General features: G+C 43.0%; 1 protein-coding gene across 1 annotated transcript; it reads left to right on the top strand.

The window, feature by feature from the left end:
* The first annotated feature begins 1,033 nt into the window (after positions 1-1,033).
* Positions 1,034-8,274, top strand: LOC142937888 (GTPase IMAP family member 7-like). The gene is made up of 3 exons (XM_076080993.1): positions 1,034-1,076; positions 1,443-1,622; positions 5,751-8,274. Exons 1-3 carry the CDS (start codon positions 1,034-1,036, stop codon positions 6,611-6,613), a joined length of 1,086 nt encoding a protein of 361 aa, XP_075937108.1. The 3' UTR covers positions 6,614-8,274.
* Positions 8,275-11,791: the final 3,517 nt, after the last annotated feature.

Consider the following 11,791-nt stretch of genomic DNA (forward strand, 5'->3'; position numbering starts at 1 on the left):
GTATGCCTTGCCCTGATCTAACACTGAAAACCAGGAACTCCCACTGAGACTATCTAGCATATCCTGTATCCTCGGGATGGGATGTCTGTCTGGCACTGATTTACGATTTAATTCTCTGTAATCGCAGCATAATCTCAAGCTACCATCTTTTTTTCTGACACAGACAATTGGTGAGGAGTAGGGTGACTTTGCTTTTGTGATCCAGCCCCTGTTGAGGAGGTCTTGCAGGTACTCCTTCACTTCCTGGTGAACCGGTTTTGAAACACTGATATAAGTCTTTTGGACAGGAGTCTGATCCTTTAAGGTGATGTGCATTTTCAGTGTTGGAATACAGCCAACGTCCATGTCATCTTTTGAAAAGGCATTACACTCCTCTCTCAGCATTTTTTTTGCGATAGCCTGCTGCTCGCTGGTCAGGTGATCCAGTGCTATAGGTGGGTCCCATGCTTTGCTGTCACTCTGGGTTGGACATGGTATGTCAGTGTTGACTCCGCCAATCTCATCAGGTGGTGTGTTTCCTGTGTCCTGCGGCTCTGTCTGTGCTGCTTGTCCCTCCATGACGGGCTGTACTGCTGCTGGGTAAACTGCCTTCACCATCTCAATGTGCCCTAAGTTTGTGCGTGGGCTCAGTACGACACTGTGTTTAGTGCTGTTAACTATAGGGACTGGAATAGTGGTACAATTCCCCTTTCTCTTGGTGAATAGTACTTCCTGTATATGTACCCCTTCTGGCAGACTGGTCTTTGTGTCTGGGCAAAACAACATCACTGTGTCATCGTCAGTCTGTGTGTGCGAGCGGCACCTCACTGTGGTTGATTCTCCAGGAAGGAGGACTATTCTATGCTTGCCCGTTTTCACGATCACTTCCTCATTATCTGACTGGTAAGTGTGCATCAATTGTATGAAAGTCTCAACAGCACTGGAGTCAATGCCAAAGGCCCCACTAACTATTTGTGCAACACCGTCATCTGTTGTCACTCCCAGCTGTTTTATTTGGGTATTTATCATTTCCTCTATCGCGTTGAAGCCTATGATGGGATCCTCAGCTACCTTCGGGTCGCTGGACACAAGCACTGGTACCAACATACTGGGATTTGAATCCTCAGGGTTGTTCAGTTTGAACTCTACCGGTATCCACCCAATAAATGGTATCTCTGTCTGATTGGCTGCAACCCCATTTAGTGGATCACCATATTCCGTCTTCCTATCAGTTTAATCAGTCTCTTTTTCTGTTTGGCTGAGATGTAGTTCACCTTACACATATCTGGTAATTTGTGTTTTCTTTCTTCCTCCTCAGTTACCTTTTTCTCGACTTGACTTATTGCCACACAGAGAGGCTTGTGCTTTTCCCAGTGATTTCTCTGACATTCTTTTGAGCAGTATAATGTGGCTGAACACCCCTTAGATTTTTGTAGTATTTTCCCCTGGTCCTCCTCTTGTAGGCAGTTCTGGCAACATCGGGACGGTGATGGTTGTGGTTGGGTTACTGTGGGTCCCTCGACAGCAACCCTCTTTCGTTTCCCTGAGACTGGTAAGGAGCCCTGCACCCACGAGACACATGTCCAGCCTGGCCACACTTGAAGCAGTGGTTGCAGCTTTCTCCTTCACCTCTGTCCTGGCAGGTCCTGCAGCCTCTCTTCCGAGCCCCTCTCTCTCCCATTTTCTGTCTCCAGTTTGTTTTTGTGTCTGTACTCATGGAAGCCAATACCATCTTTTTCATTTCTGCCATTTCCGTTTTCAGTTCCCTCACGATTGAATGGATCTCAGTCTCTGATGTGTGGCTGGTTGTCGGAGGCTTTTCTTTCTGGTCTCGGCTATTCCTCCCAGCCTGTGCAGTTGAGTCTGGAGAAGAGCTATGTTGGCTGCTCGCTGCCTCACCTGAAACACTAGCATGTAGCTCATTTACACGGGCTGACTTGACAGTGAATTTCTTGAGTTTGTTGAGTCTCTCTGCCTCAAGACTTGCTGCCTCATTTACTCTTTCAATGAGCATCTCATCACTGACTGCTGGGTCATCCAGGAAAGGCTTTATCTGGAATTTAATGTTATCACTCAACAGCCCTGTGCCCACGGACCTCAAGAATTTCTTGCTTATCAAATCAGGGCTATATTGCTCCCCTGACTCATTTTCTTTTGATGCAAACAGCAGCCTGTCTTTGAGTTCTATCGCCCTGAACAGGAAGTTTTGAGCGGATTCCTTCGGTTCCTGAACTATGCTAATGAGTCTCTGGTACAGGTCTGATGTATCTTCCTCATTATAGTGCCCCTTTAGAATAGTCTTAAGCTTTGAGAGAGTCAGGTCAGTTTTTATTTCAAGCATATCCCGCAGTTTCAGCCCTGGGCTAATGGCATATAACGTTAACGTTACTGTGTCAGGGCTGCAACGGTAACATTAACCCCTTGCTGTCTGAGAGCATCTTCAACACCATTTACTAACGTGATTTCACAGTTAGCTTTGTCTAGCTTTGTCTAATTCTACCACACTGAAAAGATTTAAAAACATGCACCCAGTCAGGAATATACAGTTGGCATTCAGCATGGCCAGTCTACAACTCATTAAATAGTCCATTAACATTTGCATGCATGTTTGTGAAGTCCACAAGCTACTAAAACAGTCTAAAAGCTACTAAAATTGAATTCACCTAGCATTACACTTGAGAGCAATATCATGTTAGCTTAATGTTAACATACATATCACCTTTACATTATGTTACTACACAACTAAGCTAGCGGTTGTAACGTTAGCTAAAGTAGCAACTAAGCTAACGTTAGCTGTTGTAACGTTAGCTAAAGTAGCAAACACACAATTGATAGTGTCAGCTAAATGATTTTTTCTATCAAATACTGTTTTAAAGTGTAAAGAAAACTCTGTTTTAGAACAAGTACAACACACATATAGTTATAAATTGCTTACTTACCGAAAACAGACCAGTGGACAGACAGCAGTGCAGAGCTTCTAACGGAAATCCACCAGAGTGAAAAACTCCCCGCCTTCAGAATTTTAATTTCTAGCAGTCTGCCCATGCGCAGACAGGAAAGCGTGTGGAAATTAAATTGTATATATTTTTTTCTCATTACTTTTACTTGAATGGAATTAACTAATTTTAAACGAGTGCAGTACATTTTGAGATCAATTTAAAAAGATACGTAGGATTCAATTACACATTAAAATTGATGAAATAAACTAGATTAAGACATGTAACATTTACCTGGGAGCCGAATCATTTCTTTCAGTGATAACTAAATGATATGCTTATTATACATATTACAAACAAAACACTTTAAAAAATTTTTTTTGCTTTTTTTGGTATTGTGGTCAGACACATATGCAACGCTGATTACCGTAATATGTGTGGTATTTGTTATAAATGTACGTTGGTACATAGAGGGTGATAAGAAGCTGTACCTGGAGGGACTTAGGACCCAGGGGAATGTAGGTGAAGCATGGAACCTGTAGTCTGTACCGTGGCAGTAACCTGCATGAAGAAGTTATGCTAATAAAGAGTTGAGTTAAGAGCAGTTTGTTCTCTCGTGCTTATATGTTAAAATATTTTTATTCTTATATTTAAAAACACGACAATATGTATTTTGAGCGTTTGATCCTGTAACGAAACGATCGCAGGTGTACGTGTGTGTGTGTTCATGAGAGACAGGAGGGACCGACGGTTCCGGACTGGGCGTGTCACCCGGTGGGGGGGAGCGGCAGGAAGTGACGCCACACAAACAGCTGTTCACCGCTCGCTGCCCGGTTCTTGTGTTAAAAATGTAATAATAAAAAATAAAAAAACTGCGTTGATGCGCGATAAAATAAATGTTGGCATTAATTAATTAATGCGTTAACACGATAATAACGCGTTAACTTGCCCAGCACTAATAGTTTTACTAGTGCGCCCTGATAACAACATGTGAGATGTTAACGACCGGATGTGAGACAACATCCGGTTTCTTCAGACGAACATCCGGTTTTCAGAATAAGATGCCAACAGAGTATGAATTATATTCACATTAAGTATAAAACATGCTGCATCTCGTGAGTTAAAGGGAAAATACACCTAAATTGTGGGTAAAGTGTCTTTATTCTTTGATCGCTGGGTCACCTTCATCACCTCTGAGTTACAGCATCATAGTGATGAAGAGTAGAGCTGCATCACATGCTCTGACTGTCATGAAGACACAACACACACATGTAGATGAAACGTGCTGAAACATGTTGTTCCTGTTGCACAGCAGTGGAACGTTTCACACACAGTCACACACTGAGCACAGATAGTGAAGAGATAGAACTGCTGCTGTGTGAAGAGAACACTGCTGCTAACAACAACCTGATGTGTTTAAAGTGTTTACACCAAATGTTATTCACCTTTAGTTCATAGAGCAGCACTTTAAAATAAAAGTGCACAATACACTACTTTAGAATTCATTATTGAACTTTGCACATAACAATGAGATTAATCGCGATTAAAAATTGTAATCGTTGCCCAGCACTAATTTTTACATACACAGACTTGATTTGTTTGTTTTTACTTTGCTTATGTAATTTGTCACAAACAGGACTTTTGGATTCAATATTGCTGTTAAATGCAAATAATTAAAGTAATGAAAGTTTCATTAAGGTCGTTATGGTTACAGATACAGATGTTTACTGTTTGTTTCTGAATGTGATGATTTCATTTTATTTTGCAATTCTAGTAAGAGAGACATCTCAGTTGATGTCCTGAAGAAGTTCAGTTATTATAGACAAGATTTCATCACTGAACGTGAAGATGGGGACATTTTTACTCCGTCTAATTATATATATATTATTATATTATATATTATGATTATAATTGTAATAGCTGGAGGCAAGCAGTCAACCACAGAGCAGGTACAGCAGGCTCTGCCCGCTGAGGCATGTTAGAAATGATCAGGTGTGCTCTGCTTTACTTTAGTGCAGGAAAATAAAATGCAGTTATTGTTTGTTTTTTATTCTATTCATCAGCAAAGGAATTATATGTTTGATATTTATCTAGTTCAAAATGTGTCCATTAAATTGACAGTAGTTATCTCTGAGATCAATATTAACTCCTCTCAGTAGATGGAATCTATCCTGCAAGTACATTTGTATGATGAAGTTAAACTTTCCACATATTCAATTCATGATGAACTTCAGAAGGCCTCGTGGAGTTTCAGAATATAAATGAGCGTCTCGGGTGGCTAGCTGTCTGTTAGCTGTTACCGAGGCTAGTTCACGTCACTGAACTCGGCCATGTTCATGGTGTTGATGCCTTTTAGAGCTTTTCATGCACAAATAAATAATACGGTTTGCTGTGCGGTGAAGTGTACGCTGGGAAAACCTCCGTGCTGCTGGAATCCGTTTTAAACGGAATATCAAGAACTTGAAACTTGGATAATCCTGAAATACCGCACACCCGCACAGGCCGGTGCTTCCCACTGTGAGCCTTACTTTGGCTCTTCTGAAACCTAGAGGTGATGTCATGGAGACTCTGTCCATGTTTTAAACAGTCTACATAACACATCGATCACCTATATGTGATCGGTGGATTCTGTTACCTTCGGACAGGCTAGCAGTTTCCCCCTGTTTCCAGTCTTTATGCTAAGCTAGGTTAACAAGTGCTTGGCTGTAGCTTCATATTGACTGTTCAGACATGTGAGTGGTGTCAATATGAACATCTGACCCTGAACTGTTCCTTTTAGGTGAACAACTTGATGGATGTGTGTGTTTAACTAACGCCTGTGAATTATCCTAACAGACAAAGTGAAGGAGCTGAGGATCGTGCTGCTTGGAAAGGTCGGAGTTGGGAAGAGTGCTTCAGGAAACACTATCCTGGGCAATGAAGGTGGTTTCCCCATAGCAACCGGTCTATGCGCTACCACAATGAAGTGCTGTAAGAAAGACAAGGAAATTAACAACCAAAAAGTGGTTGTTGTCGATACTCCGGGTCTGAGTAACCTTAACAGAACAGACGAAGAGGTGGTGGCAGAGATCAAGAGATCCATCTTCCTCACCGATCCTGGTCCTCACGTGTTCCTGCTGGTGCTGAGGTTCGGCGATAGATTCACAGAAGAGGAAATTAACATTTTGAAAATCATTCGCAGCACTTTTGGCAAAAACACAAATGCTCACACTATGATCTTGTTCACCAATGAAGACCAGACACCAAAAGAGGGAATCGAACACTATATTCGGTCAAATAAAGATCTCCTCGGCCTCGTCACAGCGTGCAAGTGGAATTGCCATGTTTTTGACAACGACGACCAGGAACACAATGAAGTCCCTGAGCTGCTGAAAAAGATGAGCACAATGGTTCAGAAAGCAGGAGGATCCTTCTACACTCCTGAGATGCTCAAAGAAGCTGAAACAGAATTACGAAAACAGAAACAAGATGCAGGAAAAGAAGGCAAGTCAGTTTCTCTCGAAATTCCTACTTATGCTGGAGTTTTGGTCGGATGTGCGACCGGGTATCTTGCTGCTGGTGGCGGCACCATGACGTCTGTGGCAGGAGCTGCAATAGGAGGTGGAGTGGGAGCCCTACTGGGAGCAGGAGTGGCAGGTTTAGTGATGTACGTCAAAGGCTATTTTGACCCCAAGACAACCCGGGGAGACTGGTTGTAAGCTGATCAGACCAATTCTTACAAATGAAACGTATAAAAGGGAAATCACGGTAGTGGAATTTGTATATTTTAGTTAATTCTGTTTTGTTTTGCCTTTTTCATATTAAATCCTGTACATGTTAAACCAAAAGGCCATTCACACAGTGGCTGAGTCAGCTAAGTTTGCTGCTGATTGGTTGTGGCCCGACCTAAATATTTTAGTTTCTGAAATATTAGAGACGGTCAGATGAATGTAGAAGTTGAGCAGCGTTTGGGCTCAATGGTGTCACAGATACTAGTCTCATACAGAACAGTTATATAGAACAACAGTCTTTGTAAGTTGTAACTAATGGCTTAATTAATGGCTCATAGATAATCTATTCTACATCCGTTTTGTGCCACAAATGTAATGTAAGTGGTTTGTAAAATGTAAGTGGTTTGGTGCAGCTGGTTCATGTGGAAAGAGATGCTCTTGACTCAAGTATTCAATGTTAAAGGACTCGGATCCCAATTGGGGGCAAAAAACAAAACACAACTATGGTCCTCAGACCCTCAGGGGCCCCTCAGGCTCCAGGTTGTCCATGTGCCTTTGACTTTGTGGTAATTTGATTGATTCTAAATTTGTTGCTGATTCACAACATGAATAAAACTGGTATACAAGGCTGTGAGGTGGATCCTGGATTTGAACCTAATCTTGAGGCCATGTCTAATAAAGGGGTCCTGTGTTCAAATCTGCTTTAAGACAAAAAGTACCATTGTGACAGTGTCCCCTATCTAAATTGTCTGGTCACTACAAACTTCCTGCACCCAAATGTCCCCCAAAAGAGGGCAGGGGCCAAACTTTAGGCAGGCTCCTCATTTTAGTTAACATGACCTAACTTTTTAGTTAACAGTTAACATCTTAGTTAATGCTAGCTTACGTTTTAGTTAACATTACCCAACATTTTTGTTTAGATAACGTTGGCTAAAGATTATAGTTAACGTGAGCTAGGAAATGTAAGCTAGCATTTTAGCATTATTTAGATTTGTTTTGTTGACGTTTGCTATCCCAGAATGTTAACCCAGAAGCTAAAGTTGAAACAGAGAGCTTCATCTTTAGTTTGTCATTAGTAGAGCAGTCTTCCCCTATAAACGGACTAATGGTTCTATTTGACCCCCTCTTGGACAGTCATGGCTCCAGTATTGCAGTTGAACTGATATATTGCCTCTTCTTTAATCAAATAATCACACGCCAACAAACACACACAATGACCACGACACAGTCTGACCAGTTGAACAGAAAAACATGTTGAGACGGTTAAAGAGTCGTCATATTCAAGTACAGCCACCAAGCATCTGTTGCTCCATCTGAACGAGCTGCAAACGGGTATTTAATATTGTAAAACAAGAAGAATGTGTTCTGCATACTACTCTGAACTGTGTTATAAATGTGTGATACACAGACCCCCCCCCCCCCCCCCCCCACACTTCTAAACCGCCCGTGGAGCTTTGACGGAGTCGTGGAGCAGCTGGATCCTGTGGACATGATGAGCTAACTGTTGTGATTTGATATATTGATAATGACAAATTATGCATAACTTGTATTCATTTTCAAACAGTGGTTGTGTAATCGATACAGCTTTTCATTGTGATTTCAGGACTTTGTAATCTTTCACCAATAATAAAGACCTGGAACCCTCCAAACTGTGTCCTCATGGGATTCATGCTCATTACTGACTGTTAGTTTAAACCAACCTGCTGTTATTCAGAATAACGTCTGTGAGAAAAGTGCTCACGAGACAAAAACACGAACCTTCATCAAGCTCTGAGGAGTGAGAAGGCCCCGATAAGCCTTCAAACTCAGCCTGGACTTCCTGGATCGTATTTAATGTCGACCCGGAACATGTAGGACTAACGCAGCCCTACGTGTTGTTAGTGGTTAACTTGTGGAGGTATCAGGACCAAACTCTGACCTGGTTCACCATGAAACTCTGTTTGGTGGTGAATTCTGATAAATATGAGTTCAGTTTATCTTCTTCTTTGTGCTGACGTCAGCTCTCCTCATGTGAACATGAAACGTTAACAAAGGTCCATAAACAGGGCATGGCTGTGCTGCTACCTTTACTCAAGTCCTCCAGTTCACAGTGACCTCCTCGTCCTCGTGGCTTCGCTGTGATGTTCCAGCTCGTCTTCACATTCCTCTGAAGATGAAACGTTTCTCTGAGCTCAACTCTCACACAAACAAACGTCTTTAGAAACATCTGGAGCAGAATGTTGGAGTATTTCCACTTTATACTCAAAGTTCTATCTATCTGTATATCTATCTATCTATCTGTGTGTCTCTCTGTCTGTCTATCCCTCCCTCTCTCTCTCACTCTCTCTCTCTCTCTCTCACTCTCGCTCTCACTCTCTCTCACTCTCTCTCTCTCTCTCTCACTCTCGCTCTCACTCTCTCTCACTCTCTCTCTCTCTCTCTCTCTCTCGCTCTCACTCTCTCTCTCTCCAGCAGACAGTGGCTGCATGTAAATGAGCTGCAGTATAAACCTGCAGTGTGTTTTGGTTCATCGACCGTCTCGTTCTGCATGAACAGACAGAAGACCAGAGATGAGATGTTCCACTCCAAATAGTGCGTTTCTTTTGGGACTATTTTCAGAGGCATATTAATCCACATGTGGTGCTCTAGTGAGTATTTGTATGTGAGAATTGAGTCAACATAAACTACAGCGTGTGTATTCTTTGTTATGATACAGATATGTATGCTATATTTAGTTATAATCACCCTTTAATCAGCGTTTAAAGTCCCGTCTTGAAGTTCAGCTCTCTGATCTCATCACGCTGTAAAGACTCTGTTAATGCAGGTGTTGTGTGTTTGAGTTCAGGTTCCTCCGCACTGCAGAGAGTTCTCTCTCACGTTTACAGTCTTATAGTTGGACCTTCGCTGCCACCAGCTGGTGGACACAAACATCACACCCTGCAGCTGTGCACCCAGATGTTGAGTCGTCTGTACTGGTCTGGACTCAAACACTGGTTGAAGTGGGACGGCGTTACACGTAGACGCATATAAATATTTTAATTAGAATATAACACAATGAAAGACACTCTTCTGTACCTACAGTAAGTTGCTGTGTTGTGCTACAGTAAGTTGCTGTGTTGTGCTACAGTAAGTTGCTGTGTTGTGCTACAGTAAGTTGCTGTGTTGTGCTACAGTAAGTTGCTGTGTTGTCCTACAGTAAGTTGCTGTGTTGTCCTACAGTAAGTTGCTGTGTTGTCCTACAGTCAGTTGCAGTGTTGTCCGACAGTAAGTTGCTGTGTTGTCATACAGTAAGTTGCTGTGTTGTCATACAGTAAGTTGCTGTGTTGTCCTACAGTAAGTTGCTGTGTTGTGTGTATCTGCAGAGTGTAATGTTGGTAGGACTGCCAAGCAACACTTTCGTATGTTTCGCCCTGCTCTCTGTGTGGGCGGAGTTTCCCCACGGGAAAATAAAAGGTTCCCGTCAAAGTCAAAATAGTATCTGTATTTCTCACACAGGTGGGGTAGTGAGAAAGAGTGTGTGAGTGTGTGTGTGTGTGTGTGTGTGTGTGTGTGTGTGTGTGTGTGTGTGTGTGAGTGTGTGTGTGTGTGTGTGTGTGTGTGTGTGTGTGTGTGTGAGTGTGTGTGTGTGTGTGTGTGTGTGTGTGTGTGTGTGTGTGTGTGTGTGTGTGTGTGTGTGAGTGTGTGTGTGTGTGTGTGTGTGAGTGTGTGTGTGTGTGTGTGTGTGTGTGTGTGTGTGTGTGTGTGAAATGGGGTGAAACATGTTGGGAGGAGTAAGAAATACTTTGTCTCACATTTTCAAAGAAAGAAATGGTCTAAACGTGACCCTTCTGACCCCTTATAGCCTCCACTGTCACTGAACATCATCTCTGTAATATAAACCTGCAGGGGGGGGGGGTTGCAGATACATGATATGAACCTTTTTTTTTTTTTACACGTTGATTACACTAATTAGAAGCAGGTGTCAGCTTGATTAACCGCTGCAGTTCAGAGGAAACACCAACGAGCTGAGAGATTAGAGGACGGATGGTTCCAGCACATTCCAGCTCCATTGATCTCTCTCAGCCCGCCTGTTCTTGGGAATCGGTTGTTGGCAGACTTCACCTCATTCTGAGGAATCAACACGAGGTGAGTTCAGGTAAATATTTACAGACACGAACACGATGCAGAGTGCAGATATGCTGAAGTGATGCACAAACCCATGTGTTGCAACAATTACACATTATTAAGACATAAATATAAGTTGAACCTGTCGTTGTCCTCTGGTGGATTAAATACATTGTATTTGATATTTGATATATCAGCAGCTACTTGACAGTTCTGGCAGATTATTTAGTTATCTTTGATAATCATTGAACATATTTCATGGGGTAACTGGACTCATAGAAACAGGATGCACCTTCAAAGGTTAGAGATAGTGTTGGTAGCTATATGCTATCTTGGTGTTTGGAGCAATGCTCCTCCTTTACCATCGTTTACCAACTACCATCGTAAAGTTGCCAGTTGAAGAACATCAGCAGCAACCTGAAAAGCTGCAACAAATAGTTCTGTGTAACCAAACTACACTTACAGAGTAGCAGCAGGGCTACCATGCTGTGCAGCAGGACACGACTGCCCCGCAACAACAAGCCCTGCTCGCTCACACAGAGCTTGACCAGCTGCAGAAGAGCTCCAGCTGCACTGCAGGATAAAGCGTGGAACAGGACGTCGTGGTCCTCAAAGCTGAAGCCTCTAAAGCATTAGAGTAATAACACCCTGAGTGCACAACTCCAGGCTGCTCAGAGAAGCACTAAGACCTGGTATGAAGAACCTCAGGGGGGTCACGTAAGTATTGCTGTCGCAATCTCCGACCCCATGATGGGCCTCCTCCCTGACATAGTCGGACAAGCGCCGCCCCAAAGGCTTGATGAGGCTAGACTGAGTGGACAAGCCACTCCAGTCGCCTTGAAGACCACTGCTAGGAGCTTAGCAGCCTCTAGTGGTGCAGTTCTTCATCACACCACCAGGGACAGCGACCGAGCACCCCAGTCTGCTCGCGTGCTTGATCCAGGTGTCTCACTCCCCACTTTGCGTTTTCACAGGAGGAGGGGGGGCTACACTGTAGTCCACATGGGCACCTGAAGCGGAGTCCCTCCCCCACACGTAGAGAGGTTAGTCGTCCTCACCGCTTTGGCGTTTTTAACGACTATG

Source organism: Anarhichas minor, unplaced genomic scaffold, assembly GCF_050575085.1.
Source record: "Anarhichas minor isolate MPS153535 unplaced genomic scaffold, ASM5057508v1 ptg000077l, whole genome shotgun sequence".
Taxonomy (NCBI): domain Eukaryota; kingdom Metazoa; phylum Chordata; class Actinopteri; order Perciformes; family Anarhichadidae; genus Anarhichas; species Anarhichas minor.

Excerpts from the sequence above, each read along its gene's own strand:
- LOC142937888 (XM_076080993.1), top strand. The coding sequence starts at position 1,034 with ATGGGATCCTCAGCTACCTTCGGGTCGCTGGACACAAGCACTG. Across the intron at positions 1,077-1,442 it reads GTCGCTGGACACAAGCACTG|GCAGTTCTGGCAACATCGGG; the intron begins GTACCAACATAC and ends CTCCTCTTGTAG. Across the intron at positions 1,623-5,750 it reads CTTCACCTCTGTCCTGGCAG|ACAAAGTGAAGGAGCTGAGG; the intron begins GTCCTGCAGCCT and ends TTATCCTAACAG.